Consider the following 15,880-nt stretch of genomic DNA (forward strand, 5'->3'; position numbering starts at 1 on the left):
AGTAGGATTTTCTTTGGTGTCTTATACAATACTTGGAATCTGATCTGATAATATAATAACGGGAAACATAGTTACCATACTGTGGTCATTGACCTAGCACCTGCTTTCCTTGTCCTGGTCTGAGATAAGATCTGTCCTACAAACCAACAATGTTCAGTCCAGGCAGGCGTGCCCACCACCCTTCCAAAAGACAGGTGTGACCCCCCCCCCCTCCCCTCCCAGGGCTGGGTGAGAGCATTTGTGTGGCCCATGGTGCAAGTCAAACCCTCCGAGATGCTCTCCAGAAACAACACAACACCATGAACCTTCTCAGGAAACTGATGGTGTAGTGTTACAATCTCTGTCTTTCATCTGGGGTTAACTATCAGGGTTATTTAACCCATTGCAGTATCAGCTGAGTGAGAAGGTGATGTAGGTCTGGTTGTTGACTCATCTACTGCACTGTGTTCATGGAACACGTGGTCCTTATTACTGACTCTCTTTTTCTTGAATACACCCTGGAACCCTTGTTAGTTGTTTCCCTGTTCTTTGAATGTTATCAATCCCTGCAACCTCATTTCATTCTCTTCTCATCTATCTATTCATTGTACATGTCTCTCTTCCATTTATTCTCTCTCTTGCTTCTCATCCGCATGGTTGACTGCTACAAACAGCTGACTTATACTGTATGCCTGCAGGGTTTGATATTGGAAATATTGGAAAATGTATCATCCGATACTTAAAAATCATACACATGTAGATGGGTGAATGTTTCAAGTGTCATGTGTTATCTTGAAGAGTGCAAGTAGAACAAACTAAAAGTTTGATAGGGTAACACGTTGTTGCACACACGCACACCCACATTCCCTAACAGTCAATGATGGGAATGAGTTCAGTGTTGTGTATCCCAGTAATAAACAGAAACAGCTATCAGTCTTCTGATCAGAGAGGAGTCCCCTGCTGTACCTGATCCCTCTTGTCCCTCACACACACAATGACCATGTGCTGCCTCTGCCCCCAGACACGCAGGGATCCATGCACCGCGCTCACACAATAGCTGTCCCACATACGCGGGGACAAAGCCGAGCGTGGGGCACAGTCTTCCAGGAGGAGACACAGGAGGAGGTGGGGTCTGGCCAGGGTTTATATCCTCAGCCTCTCTCCCTCCTTCAGTCTATCACTCCATCCGTCCTGCTGTCTGAGATCTTCTGCCTGCGTTCTCCCAGAGTCAACATGAAAGGTGAGACCCTGGTGACTGGTGCTGCTCTGGTCAGCTGGTCCTGAACTGGCCCACAATGGTCAGTTGGGTCTGACCTGGGTCTGTGTTGCTGAGAGATCTACTGACAGGTAGACAGAGAAAGAAACTGTAAACTAGCAGAGTGAAGACTAGACTAGGATCCCAGACTGAATGACTACAATTTTAAGGGTCCAGAGTTACTTTTGATAAACTTTATATTCATGGTGTTTCTCTGTGTGATTTGTAGTCCTGATATTTCTCTGTGTATTTCTCCTAGTTGTGGTTTTTCTGTGTGTGTTGGCGGTTGCCTTGGCCCAGGAAAGTAAATACAACTGGAATGGCCCCTCAGATCCCAACCCAGTGGACCCAAACACAGAGAACGGTGAGTGTGTGTGACTGAAAAAGGGTTTGAATGTTTGTATAAGTCTTGACCAAGGTGCTTAAATCATTTTCAACGCGTTTCTCTGTAGTACTGTTGTACGGTCTCATCCTGTACTTTTGTTGATTGTTTGTTCTGCGTGCTTGTTTGTATGTATGTGCATGTGTGGGTGTGCATGTGTGTGTGTGTGTGTGTGCATGTGTGTGTGTGTGCATGTGTGTGTGCGTGTGTGTGTCCAGTGTGCCTGACGGACCAGTCATCCTGTGGCTGCTGTCTGATGCAGAAACAGATGACCAGGATGGAGCAGTTCTTCAACATGTCCCTGAACGAGCTGGAGAAGGGCCTGGTCAAAACTCAGAACGTCCTCAACAACATCCGCGGTGAGGATGCACGCACGCACACACACACACACACACACACAGTCATACCTCACCTCTGACCCCTGATACTATGACCTGTCACCCTCACTGGCCCGACAGCTAAATTGTGTGACCTATCATTTGGGTCCCTCTCTCTCTCTCTCTCTCTCTCTCTCTCTCTCTCTCTCTCTCTCTCTCTCTCTCTCTCTCTCTCTCTCTCTCTCTCTCTCTCTCTCTCTCCCTCCGTCAGCAAGCCGCAGTGCCTTTTCCGTGGCTCTCACCGACACCAACCAGTGTGTGGGTCCCAACCCTAACGCCGTGCCTCTCATCTACACCCACATTTTCATCAACCTGGGCAACGGCTACAACGTCAACACCGGCGTGTTCACCGTGCCTCGCTCCGGCGTCTACAGCCTGGCCCTCACTGCCTACAGCGACGCAGGAGCTGCCGGCGCCAGCCTGGCCGACTGCGTGAGCCTGAGGGTGAACAGGCAGCAGGTGGCGGCGCTCAGCGAGACCAACATGCAGGACCAGGAGGACAGCGCCACGGTGGTGCTCGCCGTCCAGCTGAGCGCGGGAGACACCGTGTCCGTCACACTGCCCGCCGGCTGCTACCTGTGTGACAACCAGAACCACTACAACACCTTCACCGGCTTCCTGCTCTACGCCACCGACTAAGAGGGCCGAGCACCCAGGGGACTTCCTGTACTACCGACATCCATCTTAGTCTCTTCTGTCCCCTGTGTGGAAGCTCTGCCCAGTTCAGCATCTGCAGGAAGCTAGAGGGTCTAAGGAACATCTGGAACTAGTTATCATCTGTATTGCTTTTTTGTGACTGTGGTGGGGGAGTCCCAGCTAAAGTGAATATGAGAGCCTCCCCACTCCCCACTCCCAACCCCCCCCCCCCCCCCCCCCCCCCCCCCCCCCCCCCCCCACACACACACACACACACACACACACTCCTCCAGCCCTATAGAAACTGAGATGCCCCCCTCCCCTATCCTGATTTATCACCTTGCAGAGGATCTTTGTCGAGGGAAAATCCTGGTACCTTCCCACTCAATACTGCTCTCATTTCAAATGTAACAAAACAAGTAAAATTGCATGTGTTCAAAATTTCTGAAAATAAAATTTTGATTCTTCGACAATTATTTGAGAAGTGCTTGGTCTTGTTTTTGCATCTTTATTTGGTATAATATTTTCCATGAAATAAAATAGCAATCCATAATCCACTGGGGATTACAGCAGACCACTGTCCAGGGGTACATGGAATGGTACATTGTAGTTCTTTAAGACTTCTTCACATGGCCAAGCAAGTCATTTGAGTCTAGATCTGTGTCAATCAGAATGGCTGTGGTACTTCTAATATGTCTGATGTCTATTGTTGATGCAACATATATAACTCCTGTAACTTTTTGATCAAATAAATACACAAACATCCACAAGTCCCATTTTCAAAATAATGTACACATTTGTTCACATAATTTGATTAAAGTTGCAATCACAAGGCACAAGTAAAGTCACAATCAAATGTACATAATCTAAGCACAGTCTTGCCTTTTATGTCGGATCCATTCTATAAAGATCAACAACTGAATGTCAGAGGCTGAAAGCTGCACCATTAGAAACTGATGACATCATGTCTCAGCCCCCAGACTCCAGATGATACATGACAACGCTGAGCCCAAACCTTCCCCTCCCAGGGTCTTCCTCCTTGATGTTAATTTGTTATCAATGTACTTTGCAAATATAATGTTGATTGAACCTCTTTAAGAGTGTAATAGAATCAGTAACAATCAACCGGGACACCTTAATTTGACACCCCAGAGTCCAAGGGTGGAGGGGGGGGGGGGGTGATGTCAGTCACATCGGGAGGAAACAGTAAACATATCTGATTCCAGGACGGCCTTCTGCAACCACACTCCCTCTCTGTATCTCACATCTCCAGTAGTTATCTAAGATGATTGTTGTTGCTGTGGTTGTAGTCATAAAGAGACATGTGATCCAGAAAAACTGTAACAAGAAATACAATACAGTGCAACCATCTCCATCGACAAACAAACATTGTGGACGATGTTTCCTCTATCTGACCTCCAACCTGAAGATAAAAGGCTGCCAGGAACCTGATAGTTATCAACCCGACTAGAACCAGGTCAACCACCAGGGGACCAGCCTGTCAGCCCAACCCAAACACCTTCCTGGAGACAGGAGTCACCACCAGGGGACCAGCCTGTCAGCCCAATCCAAACACCTTCCTGGAGACAGGAGTCAGTCACCTCTCCTAGGCTGTTAACAAACAAACTTCAGGGATTGAACGTCAACAGAAAGCACGTATTGTCTGAATACATCTGGATTTTAGAAAACTATGATTCAGATGGGTTAATCCCTTGGATTAAAGCATCTACTGAATGACTAAATGTAAATCAAAAAAGATGTAGGTAATATTGATGGGTGTGGTGTAGATTTGAACAGACAGCTGCAGCACCCCCCAGCTTGGCCATGCTTCCTCCCCTCCTTGTTCCCACACCCACCCACACCTAGCCCCGCCCCATCCTCAGGTATGGGAACCAAACCAGGTGATGAGGGACCCCTGATTGACTGATAAACCTATTCCACGCCAAGGACACCATTGGATCCCAGAAACTTGTCAACAATGGCCTTTATAACCATCCACTCATGTACCACCTAACCTGGCATCCATGGAAACGATGGAAAATAGACACCACTGTCCTGTTAAAACCTATTGTCCTTTACTGAACAGACAGATAGAAAGATATAAGACATGTTTTTTCTCAACTTTCTTTTCATGGCCTGAGGGCATAGCAAGAAATAGGATGGTCTTGATCGCTGAACATGATCAGAGCTCTCCTTTGGGACCCTGTGTGTATCCTTGTGTGTGTGTGCGATATGTGTGTGTGTCTGTCTATGTATGAACAGAAGATATATGTGTGTATGTCAGCACATTTGTGTGTGTTTGTGCGTCGGAAATCTGCATATGTTTGTGTGTGTATTTTTGTGTGTACAGGAGATGTGTGTGTTTGTGTGTGTGTGTGTATGCAGGAGAACGTGTTCTGTGTTTCTTGGTTCAGAGGGCAGGGCTACCTGGGAAGCAGCAACACCTCCCCCAGCATAAAACTGCAGCAGACCTGACCAAGGGCTCCCAGGTCTGCTCACCTTCTCATACACACACACACTGGGCCCTCAGCAAGCAGAAGAAGGGTCTCCCTACAGCGTTACAGTAAGTTCTGCACCATCTGTGTGACTGTATGCTGTATTGCTTGATGTTTAGACAGAGGCAATCAGTCTAATTAGATGATGTCATGGTGGGGATTCTGGAGTGGACATCGTTTTCCATAAGATGAGTAGTCTTTGAGATGTTTAATTTTAAGACTGGGACTTGAACACCATGATGCATTGTGTGCATGTTTGAAGTTTAACATAATAATTGAGAATATTCCAATAAAGAGGTCATTAACTTCTACGGTAAACATGCCACCGTTCTAGGAATGCTTCATGCCACTTTTCTAACTAAAGCAAGGAACTGTCTATCAGTTTTCTGCTACTTATGTTACTTTACAGAATTACCTGTAGCTTTGCAGGTTATACTAACTGAAAAAGTGTGTCCTCTAACGCATTGAGGGTTATGTGTCTATCTTTCTGTATCTAATCGTTATGTGTCTATCTTTCTGTATCTAATCGTTATGTGTCTATCTTTCTGTATCTAATCATTATGTGTCTATCTTTCTGTATCTAATCGTTATGTGTCTATCTTTCTGTATCTAATCGTTATGTGTCTATCTTTCTGTATCTAATCGTTATGTGTCTATCTTTCTGTATCTAATCGTGTGTTTTTTTGCTACATCTTGATTCAGAACATGAAGCTAGTTGAAGTGTCGGCTCTTTGCCTCTTGGGGATTCTAAGTCTCTGTGTCAGTGTGGAAGCGGGAACGTTCGACATGATGAGAGAAGCAGCGCGTAAGAGACACCCTCATCCTCTTCAGCTTCATCATCCCAAGTTCATATGTTGACCTGGACACAAACTATCAAGTGTGACTAGTCGAAATCAACTTCCCTTCTGCCTTCTCCTTGTCCCCCTTCCCCACCCTCCCCCCACCCCTGCTCCAACCATCCATCCCACACTCCCACCACCATCTCTCCTCTCCCTCCGATCCCACCTCACACACTTTACCACTCCCCCATCTAAACCCCTCTTCTACCCCCTCCCCATCTTCCCCTTCCACCGCCAGTGGCCTACCCCGGCGCCCTGCCCTGTGGGAACTGGGACTGTGACTGTGCCTTCAAGCGCCAGCGTGGCTGCTGCTGCGTGGCCAACGACATGTGCCAGCTGGAGGAGCAGACCTTCATGAGGATGGTGAACCTCTGGGAGCAGCTGAGCACTCTGGAGGGAGACCTCAGGGAGCTTACAGGTAACACACACACCTGGCCATGCACACACACCTGGCCTGTGGTAACACACACACCTGGCCATGCACACACACCTGGCCTGTGGTAACACACACACCTGGCCATGCACACACACCAGTGTGCACACACTTACAGCTCTTTACTAATGAACCATACTTTACGTGTGTGTGTGAATCAGACAACAACAAGATAGCATTCAGAGCGTCCATGCCGTCCAGTCCCACATGTTTTGGACCCTACACCAGCAATGTGCCTATCCCCTACACCTCCATCTCCCTCAACGACGGACATGGATACAACCCTGCTCTGGGTAAGACACACACACATGCAGTTCACACATGCAGTACACACAGGCACACATACACACACAACCATGCCCCCCCCCCCTTCTCCCCTAACCCTCTCCATCCTCCAGGGGTGTTCACGGCCCCCCGCACTGGCCTCTACTCCTTCGCCTTGATGGTGTACTCCAACGTGGGTGACCCCAACGCGCGGCTGTACCACCAGGTGCAGCTGAAGAAGGACGGCCAGGTGGTGGCGTGTGTGTGGGAGGACAACCGTGAGGACCAGGAGGACAGCGGCACCCAGACGGTCCTGCTGTCCCTGCGTAGGGGCGACCAGGTGTACGTGGAGCTACTCGCTGGGAGAAAGCTGTGTGGGAACACAGACATGAATGGCAACTCCTTCACTGGATACCTGCTGTACCCTCTGGCTGAGGAGTAGACACACACACACACACGAATGTTGTGTGCACACACACACACACGCACATAGACATAAACAGATACACTTGTATTGTATGTACATGTTACACCCACGTGAAAAAAGCAAATGTACCGATATATGTTGTACGCACACACACCAACACATTGACTCTTCAGAACCTCCCATGTTAAGAGATATTGTCTCCATGTATGAATAAAATCAGTTTTGTTACATCCAGAATGTTTGTTCACTGGGGTTATTATTACTTCAACATTTTTTGATAAATTAGACTGATTCTGTAAATTATTGTTATGCTTATTATACCAAAGAAGACTTTTCTGGAATTAAAACTACGGCACTCTAGATACTTACAGTAATTGACAGAGGGCATTAACAACAACACAAAATGTTAACAGGACTTTGCTGGGATCACTGTGTAAGCCAGGGGTAAGCCTTGTAAACACAGTGTCCTGTCTGTCTCCATATGGTGAGTGATGGCAGCACCTATGGAGAGCGCCGCATACACACTCCATCTGTCATGCAAACAGTCATCTGAAGTAGAACCACTGCTGGTGTCAAACACACACACACACACCGCGCTCACTCACCCACCAACACCTATGGGACTTACATGCACAGACACACACACATATACACAAACTACGATCTGAAGTCTCCAGAGTGTGAGTGTATAAACAAAGACATAGCAGTCATTCCTGCAGAGTGACCAGGGGACGTCTGAACAGGACTTCTCCAACATCATCCCAGATAGTGGAAGAGATAACTGGATCTGGAGTCGGTCGAAGTTAATCACTCTCTGTGGTATTTGATTATTGTAAATATGAAACATCAACAATAAACAAAACAGAACAACACTAACAAAAGAGACACATTTGCAAAAAAGACAAAGACAACCAAAACCCCACAATACATTTGCCGGAAACAATAATATTTTCCTGCATGTTGACTCTCTGTTCTCAGCTCAGAATGTACATGTTTACAGTAACCAACCATAAACATGATAAACATGTTTACAGTAACCAACCATAAACATGAGAAACATGTTTACAGTGACTAAAAGATGATGAACACAGAGGAGGAATAAGACACACTGACACACTGTAGGAAAATATGCTGGAGAGAATGTGGGACCGGGTTAGCGGATCTGGTTAGCATCCTGGATGAGGTACATTAGGATGGACATGCACACACACACACACACACACACACACACACACACACACACAAACTGAGAGTTTGGCTATGAGGAGTAATAGAATGGGCATGTCTCACCAATGATAACATACGTACACACATATACACACACACACACACACACACTTAGAAGCCCAGCTGGTGAAGAGCCTCTTGGACATAAATGGTGGTATCTGCTGTGAGAGGGTGAATCATTTCCTCATAATTAACCAGCCTCTTCCTCCAGTCTAATTTCTACTGTCATTTTTCTTTTGAAGGATACTCCATTCCCAAATCCTTACTTTCTTGCTCTCAAATGTTCCTTCCAGTTCTATACAAAACCAGGTTTCAGGAACCTGAGAACCAGGGAATGTGTGTAGTGGGAACATCCTTCTTTACCAAAACTAGCTTATTCAACACACTTCACTCCATTTTTTCTGTCTTTCTCGATTCATGTGTTGCATTCTTTCATTCCCTGTGTATCCTTCCATCCTTTCATCCTTCTTTCTCCTGGCTCACTGGAGGCCTGGTGTGGTGAGGTATGGAGAGAATTCCTGCTGACCAAACTGAAGCCTGCTGGCCGCCTGCTTTCTGCCCTCTCTCCTCCCCTCATCTCCTTTTCCCTCCTCTTTGTCTTTGGAGCAGGCCTGACCTAATATGGCTGTGACTTTTTCACTAGACAGAGAGAGAGAGAGAGAGAGAGAGAGCGAGAGCGAGAGAGAGAGAGAGAGAGAGAGAGAGAGAGAGAGAGAGAAAGAGAAAGAGAGAGAGAGAGAGAGAGAGAGAGAGAGAGAGAGAGAGAGAGAGAGATAGATAGATAGATAGATAGAGAGAAAGAGAGAAAGAGAGAAAGAGAGAAAGAGAGAAAGAGAGAGAGAGACAAAAAGAGAGAGAGAAAAAGAGAGAGAGAAAAAGAGAGAGAAAAAAAGAGAGAGATTGAGTGTTTTAAAACTACAGATGAAGGAGAGAGATGGAGAGAGAAAGAGAGTGAAGAAAAGAGAGAAAAAGTAAAGAAGGCAGAGAGCGATACAGAGAGAGAATTACACAAAGAGAAACAGAGAGAGACATACAGAGAGGGTTCCAGAAAAAGGCTTAAAGGGCATGCCCTTTTAAGGATACAGTTTCCTTTTTCCTTGCTCCCTCCCTCCATCCATCCCTCTCCTTTCCTTTACTTCCCTCTCTCTCTTTCTCTCTCCCCCAGACTGAAGCGGTGAAGTCATTCTCCTGGTCTGATCCTTTTAAGTCATCAACTTTTGAAGGAGGGACTCTGTCTGGACGAGACGTATACAAACAGTCCTTCACCTCAACACACACAGGAACACATATACGTACTCTCGCCCTGACTCTTGCAGAGGAAAGACTCTTCTTCCATCCTTTCACACAGTGAGTATCTCTCTTTACTTCTCTTCACAGGCTGGAGTACAGTGTGAATAACTGGAGATAGGAGGTTGTCAGTCTGGTGGATTGGTTCAGTGTAAATTAGTATGTGACTGTGGCCTGGTCTAGCCTGGTCTGGTCTAGCCTGGTGAGTTTTTGCCTGGTGTGGTCCCATGTCTTTCAGTGTACAATCCAACATCAATAAGACAATAACGGAAGCTACAATGTGTAGCTTCTTAGATTTTTGGTGGAGTATGAACCTGTTTGGACCATGTTGATGTTTAGAGCAAGTTAGAACCTCCAGTTAGTTCTGCAACTCTGGGAGAGGGATAGTACCTGTACCTTCAGGTTTGGACCAAACAGGTTCTAGCCTTAACCCATCCATATGACATGTTACCAACCTTTAAAGAATGCTGTTGGACTGTAAAGTGTTCACAAGCTAGACCTGGGATATGTAACAAAACACAACACTGAGCAATGTGTTTGGCTAGGGTCATGAACTTTAACCAGAACACTGCAGCTTTTTAGTCTCCCTAACCCTAACCCTAAATGTTTGTCTCGAACTGAACCATTGCAATAATTCAATAATTCAACTGCGCAGGATATTTCTCTTTATCAAGTGTCTCACCATCATTGTATGGGTGTGTGTGTGTGTGAGGGGGGGGGGGGGGCAGGAGGCAGGGGGGGTCTGGGTAAAAACAGAGGTGCTGAAAGACACAGTATGTGGTTAGGGTGTGACACAGGTCCAGTTTGAGGATGGCATGACCAAATACTTGGGGAGTACCTGATTTGACTATCCAGTGCAAGGACACAAATGGATCAGATCTATATTCACCAATCGTTAGTCACAATTTGTTTTGTTCAAGTAGCAAGTCTGTGTGTGGTACTGTAGCTGATGTGTGTATGTGGAGATGTAGAGGGACCACAGGGAGCAGCTGAGGTGATTTAGAGGGGAGAGCTGAGATGGTTTAGAGAGGGAGGAGCTGATGTTTACAGAGGAGATGAGAGGCAGAGGCCCCTCCTAATGCTGACTAACTTGCATACTTCAGTTTGCTCTGGTAAATGAGGACTGCCTTACATGGAGCTGCACTGAAGATCCAGGAGCTAGCAGAACGACATCATGACTAATGGAGACAAGTGCTACACATCTGCAGAAGCACACACACACACACACACAATAGAGAGAGACAGAGAGAGAAAGAGACACACTGAGAGATGATACACAAAGATAAAGTGAGAGAGAGACAGAGACAGAGAGAGACAGAGAGAGACAGAGAGAGAGAGAGAGAGAGAGAGAGAGAGAGAGAGAGAGAGAGAGAGAGAGAGAGAGAGAGAGAGAGAGAGAGACAGACAGACAGACAGACAGACAGACAGACAGACAGACAGACAGACAGACAGACAGACAGACAGACAGACAGACAGAAAAAGAGCGAAAGACACAGACAGAAATCTTGATATAGTTATGAGGCATGGGCCTGCTTCCAACAGTCATCCCCTAAGCACACATAAACTACACAGCTTCATGTCCCAGCGGGCTATGTCAACCAGTGAAAGTACGGTCGAAAATAACAACAACACTTGGAAAAGAGGGTGGAAAAATAATGTTTGAGCAGCCAAAAACAGCCAGATCAGATTAACAGTCCTGCTTTCTGAGAATTGAAAGAAGTGTTGAGATTAGATAAGCGTGCGAAGGAGTGAAGAAAGGAGACAGCTGGAGCTGCTTTAGCAGTTAACGTTCCAACAGTTAGCAGTTAGCATTCCAACAGTAGCAGCAGCCAAACTCCCTGAGGAGCTGCTGACCAGCAGCACGGGCAGATAAGGCGAGCTGCACTTCCCTTCCTGAGGCAGAACAGAACTAGTAGGCTAGGTTAGACTAGGCTATACAAGGCTAGACTAGGCTGGCCTGGGCTAGGCTAAAACAGAAAAAATATATATATTGGTTTTAGACCAAGCTAAATTATGACCCCGGGGGCAACTGCTGGGCTAGACTTGCATATTGGCATTGATGTTTCAGTTGAGAGATTGGAGCCCAAGGACTTCCTGTTTTTAAGGGGTGGTAGCCAACTGGGTTGCCATGGCGAGGCAAAAACACAGTGGAATAACAGACATGATTGGACAGAAGACTGATGATGTAATTGTTCTATTATGCTTAGTCACACATGCACAAGCACAAGCACACGCACACGCACATGCACACGCATCCAGACACACACACACGCACACACACACACACACGCACGCACAGAGGCCTGATTGCAATACAGTCTGATTAAAGATCATTGGTTCCAACCTGACAGCAGAGGTCAGACAGCAGATAAATAGCAGGCGTAAAACTGGGTCCCCGAGGGCCCTTGTAACCTCTCAGGACTGTATAAAGGAGCACAGACAGACTGGAGCTCAGGTAGGGGCAGAGAGGACAGAGAGGACAAGAGAAGGGCTGACAAAGACAGAAGAGGCAAAGAGGGTCTGAGGATAGGAAGGAAGGAATTAAGGATAAATTAGAGGGCCAGGGAGGAGTCAAAGGACGGTGAGAAGAAGGGTAGAGGGGCAGGCTGAGGGTAAATATGCCAGTAAGTGAAGGGGTTAAGGGAGGTAGGGGGTGATGTAAGGTAGGGAGGGCGGTCGAGCAGGGTGAAAGAGGGTATATCCACAGAGAGAACGGGGGGTCCCATGACAACCCTGATGAGCTGATACTCTGTGTTCGACTGCCAAACATGATGACACAGCAGCATTCCACACTAATGTCTGTATAATGGCAGCGCTGTGTGTGTGTGTGTGGGGGGGGTATTTCATGTGTGTGATCTGTCCCCAACCCCCTGGGAGAGGACAGGTGTGTTAGTGTAACCTGGCCTGTACATTTGGAGGCCTCACAGCCCTGGTGTAGTTACTGTCACGATGGCATCAAGCTCCATGGCAGCAGTCATCACCTCCAGCCCTGGCACGGTTCCAAGCCTGGCAAACCAGCCACCCAGACTGGCACAAACCAACGCCCTTTGTCGGTTGGTTCCCTCTTCCCACAATGATGCCAAGAAGTCGAACCCAACCCCTGGGCTTGGATAGAGGGGTTTTGGTTGAATTTAAATCAATCTCTGAAGTAGATGAGGGACTTATATAAAGAATAAAGTACCTCTTATTCGAGTGGTCAGTCGAGTTTCGAGTTTTCTACTTTTCAAATATGTAGGTTCAGGCAACTTTTGCTGTTACTGTTTTACTGTTGTCACGGGCAACCATCTCTGATGGCTCCAGAGTCTGTGGTAGAATGAATGGATAACCCATTGTAACATTCAATGAAATACCGGGAGGAATGCAACTTCCAGGTGTAGTTTTTCCAATCAGGAAGCAGCATCAAGGTGACCTTCAAGGCTGTTTAAAGTGTAACCTCTAACCTTTGACCTACAGGCAGACGTGGTGACCTGACATCAAGATGGCAGCACAGGTGACAGAGCTAAAGGCTATGCATTGATATGGGCTTCGCTCTGCTACCTGGCCCCTAAGCAAATAGAAAAAAAGACAAACTTGTTCTGCACAAGCAATGGTGTCTGTAAAGCAGTAAGAGTGTGTGTGCGTGTGTGTGTGTGTGTGTGTGTGTGTGTGTGAGAGAGAGAGACAGAGAGAGAGAGAGAGAGAGAGAGAGAGAGAGAGAGAGAGAGAGAGAGAGAGAGAGAGAGAGAGAGAGAGAGAGAGAGAGAGAGAGCTTGCTGATAAAAGAGCTCCCATTGTGCATCACTTTGGCTCCGCCAACCTCGATAGCATGATTTGGATGATGTGGACTGAAGTGATGCTCATTCGGAGACAGGCAGTGTCATCTGATGTTGGGTTGTTAGCTGTGCTGGGTATTGTGAGTGGCTGTGTCAAATACACACCTTTTTAAACACACTGCTCTTTACATATGTCTGTATCTACGTTTCTATACACGTATGCGTGTGTTTCTGTGTGTACGTGTTTGTGAACGTACAAACTGTCCAGAGTCATTTGCATGTGTGGGCATGTGAGTCTGCCTGTTCTCACAGAGCTGCTGAATATGCCATGACAGTGATGCCTGTTTTTGCCCGAATGTATTGAGTAAATAGCAGAACCAGGCCACATACCAGGTCATACAAGGTCATCATTTACTTGTTAGACACAAATACAGCATGGTTGAGACTTGTGTTATGCTTCATAGACCAGGGTCAGGTGATGACTATTTGACTAGTGTTTCTTTCTGTCCACAATCTAATGGAGCCACTTGAGAGGTAAGTGCAGGAGAAGGCTGTATTCATGCTGCCCCAGCCAGGAGACACTTACAGTACATTGTAGATCTATAATTCCACACGTAACCCCGGCAAAACTGACATTTAGCTTTTGTTTTGACATCCTGTCTACTCTCACCCTCCTATCCTCTCTTTCCGCAATTCCTCCCCACTCCCTTTCTCTCTTTCCATCCCTCCCCTCCATCCCGCTCTCTCTACCCCTCCCCTTCCCCCTTTGCAGCAAGGAGCGGGCATGGCCAACAAGGGTCCATCATACGGCATGAGCCGTCAGGTCCAGGATAAGATCGATAAGAAGTATGACCCGGAGCTGGAGGTCATGCTGGTGGAGTGGATTGTGGCCCAGTGTGGCTCCGGTGTGGCCAGGCCAGAGGAAGGCAAGCTGGGCTTCCAGGCCTGGCTGAAGGACGGATGTGTGAGTGGGCCTGCCGGACCACCCAACATCTTAAACAGCTCACTTACAAACACACGCTAGAGAGGAGAAGGATGAGCCTGGCTCGAGGGGATTTGAACTGGAAATCATCCAGTGTCTAATGAAAGTATCTGCTTCGTTGTTCTGTATGTCTCTGTCTCGCTCTTTCCATCCTCTCCCACTCCTCTCCTTCTCCCCCTATCTCTCCTAATTCCCTCTCTCTTTCCATCTCTCCTTCTCTCCCTCTCCGTCCCGCAGGTCCTCTGTGAGCTGATCAACAGCCTGTATGACGGAGACAAGCCTGTGAAGAAGATCCAGAGTTCCCCCATGGCCTTCAAGCAGATGGAGCAGATCTCCCAGTTCCTGAGCAGTGCTGAGCGCTACGGGGTCACCAAGACAGACATGTTCCAGACCGTGGACCTCTGGGAAGGTCATAACCACGGCACACACACACACACACCAACACACACCCCCTCACACACATGTACACCCTCACCCTACCCAGAGACCTAGGTACCTGTGATGACTTGGCATGTGGTGTCCTTGACTGGGCCTGTGGTCTGGTTCCAGGGAAGGACCTGGCCGCGGTTCAGCGGACCCTGATGGCGCTGGGCAGTCTGGCCGTCACCAAGGAGGATGGAACCTACCGCGGAGACCCCAACTGGTTCTTCAAGTGAGTCACATGACCCTGCAGCTATGACCTCATTGCCGTACACAGTGACCATAGTATTTGGTGTGTGTTCCTCTGCAAGCATGCTGTAAACTGATGAACGGTGTCTGTTTGAACAGTGGGAGATCCCATTAACTCCTGTTTTTTTTTCTATGCAGAAGATTAAAGCTTTTATCGGTGTCTGTTTTAACTCCATTTCCCATGTTCCCTTGTAGGAAAGCCCAGGAGAACAGGCGGGACTTCAGCGATGACCAGCTGAAAGAGGGGAAGAATGTGATCGGCTTACAGATGGGAACCAATAAGGGGGCTTCCCAGCAGGGCATGAGCTATGGACGACCCCGACAGATCCTCAACAACTGAGAACCCAGACCCAGACCACTCTCCAACAAACCCTTGTAAACCTAAGACCCCTCAACCATCTACCCACATGTTGTAACCCACCTTTACCCCCCTGCCTCACTCCCACCTTCCTCACCCTAATACCAGTCTTCCACATGCCCCCCCACCACCTCCCTTCCCCCCCCACCTCCACTCCCATCCTTTGACCTTGCACAAGCATTCTGATCACCCCTAACCCTAAATCTAGAACATTTGATTTTGCAGATGGCTTGAGATTGTTTAGCAACATTGAAAGGTTTAGGTTTTAATTACCATGCAATGGGTGAAAGTTTATCTCCTGGTGTATCTGCCTCCCCTGCTTCACCTGTAACAGCCCCACCTAACAGCCCAGGATTTTTGTACATTGTCTTATTAAATAATGACTTTGAAATACTTAAAACTTCTCATTAGATCTGTTGTGTTGGTGTCAGTGTATGTTTCAGTTAGTCACACTAATTTGATTTGCTGTATACAGTTAGGTGTGTTTGTGTTTGTGTGCGTCAATGAACCACACAGAT

The 15,880-nt window shown here is 47.3% G+C and overlaps 3 protein-coding genes across 5 annotated transcripts; all 3 read left to right on the plus strand.

Moving 5' to 3' along the window:
* Positions 1-79: 79 nt before the first annotated feature.
* Positions 80-2,876, plus strand: cbln20 (cerebellin 20). 2 transcript variants are annotated; one of them, XM_047035677.1, is made up of 5 exons: positions 80-1,219; positions 1,494-1,598; positions 1,835-1,975; positions 2,205-2,372; positions 2,487-2,876. In XM_047035677.1, exons 1-5 carry the CDS (start codon positions 1,015-1,017, stop codon positions 2,630-2,632), a joined length of 765 nt encoding a protein of 254 aa, XP_046891633.1. In that variant the 5' UTR covers positions 80-1,014; the 3' UTR covers positions 2,633-2,876. The 2 variants fall into 2 exon arrangements, with proteins under 2 accessions (XP_046891633.1, XP_046891632.1); XM_047035676.1 differs by having other exon boundaries at positions 2,205-2,876.
* Positions 2,877-5,122: 2,246 nt separating this feature from the next.
* On the plus strand, positions 5,123-7,324 carry cbln18 (cerebellin 18). The gene is made up of 5 exons (XM_047036033.1): positions 5,123-5,192; positions 5,827-5,929; positions 6,202-6,381; positions 6,558-6,689; positions 6,795-7,324. The coding sequence occupies exons 2-5, from the start codon at positions 5,830-5,832 to the stop codon at positions 7,100-7,102; spliced, it is 720 nt and encodes a 239-aa protein (XP_046891989.1). The 5' UTR covers positions 5,123-5,192; positions 5,827-5,829; the 3' UTR covers positions 7,103-7,324.
* A 2,127-nt stretch (positions 7,325-9,451) lies between these two features.
* On the plus strand, positions 9,452-15,762 carry tagln (transgelin). 2 transcript variants are annotated; one of them, XM_047035410.1, is made up of 6 exons: positions 9,454-9,661; positions 13,055-13,091; positions 14,126-14,317; positions 14,573-14,744; positions 14,885-14,987; positions 15,200-15,762. In XM_047035410.1, the coding sequence occupies exons 2-6, from the start codon at positions 13,080-13,082 to the stop codon at positions 15,342-15,344; spliced, it is 624 nt and encodes a 207-aa protein (XP_046891366.1). In that variant the 5' UTR covers positions 9,454-9,661; positions 13,055-13,079; the 3' UTR covers positions 15,345-15,762. The 2 variants fall into 2 exon arrangements, with proteins under 2 accessions (XP_046891367.1, XP_046891366.1); XM_047035411.1 differs by lacking the exon at positions 13,055-13,091 and having other exon boundaries at positions 9,452-9,661.
* The last annotated feature ends 118 nt before the right edge of the window (positions 15,763-15,880 follow it).

Source organism: Hypomesus transpacificus, chromosome 15 (genome assembly GCF_021917145.1).
Source record: "Hypomesus transpacificus isolate Combined female chromosome 15, fHypTra1, whole genome shotgun sequence".
Lineage (NCBI taxonomy): Eukaryota > Metazoa > Chordata > Actinopteri > Osmeriformes > Osmeridae > Hypomesus > Hypomesus transpacificus.

What these genes read in the sequence shown, in the direction of transcription:
- cbln20 (XM_047035676.1), top strand. Translation starts at nt 1,015, where the DNA reads ATGCACCGCGCTCACACAATAGCTGTCCCACATACGCGGGGACAAAGC. An exon ending in TCCCAGAGTCAACATGAAAG is followed by an intron (nt 1,220 to 1,493) that starts GTGAGACCCTGG and finishes TATTTCTCCTAG; the next exon opens with TTGTGGTTTTTCTGTGTGTG. An exon ending in GGACCCAAACACAGAGAACG is followed by an intron (nt 1,599 to 1,834) that starts GTGAGTGTGTGT and finishes GTGTGTGTCCAG; the next exon opens with TGTGCCTGACGGACCAGTCA.
- cbln18 (XM_047036033.1), top strand. Translation starts at nt 5,830, where the DNA reads ATGAAGCTAGTTGAAGTGTCGGCTCTTTGCCTCTTGGGGATTCTAAGT. An exon ending in CATGATGAGAGAAGCAGCGC is followed by an intron (nt 5,930 to 6,201) that starts GTAAGAGACACC and finishes TTCCACCGCCAG; the next exon opens with TGGCCTACCCCGGCGCCCTG. An exon ending in TGGATACAACCCTGCTCTGG is followed by an intron (nt 6,690 to 6,794) that starts GTAAGACACACA and finishes TCCATCCTCCAG; the next exon opens with GGGTGTTCACGGCCCCCCGC.
- tagln (XM_047035410.1), top strand. An exon ending in CCTGGCTGAAGGACGGATGT is followed by an intron (nt 14,318 to 14,572) that starts GTGAGTGGGCCT and finishes TCCGTCCCGCAG; the next exon opens with GTCCTCTGTGAGCTGATCAA. An exon ending in GACCCCAACTGGTTCTTCAA is followed by an intron (nt 14,988 to 15,199) that starts GTGAGTCACATG and finishes GTTCCCTTGTAG; the next exon opens with GAAAGCCCAGGAGAACAGGC.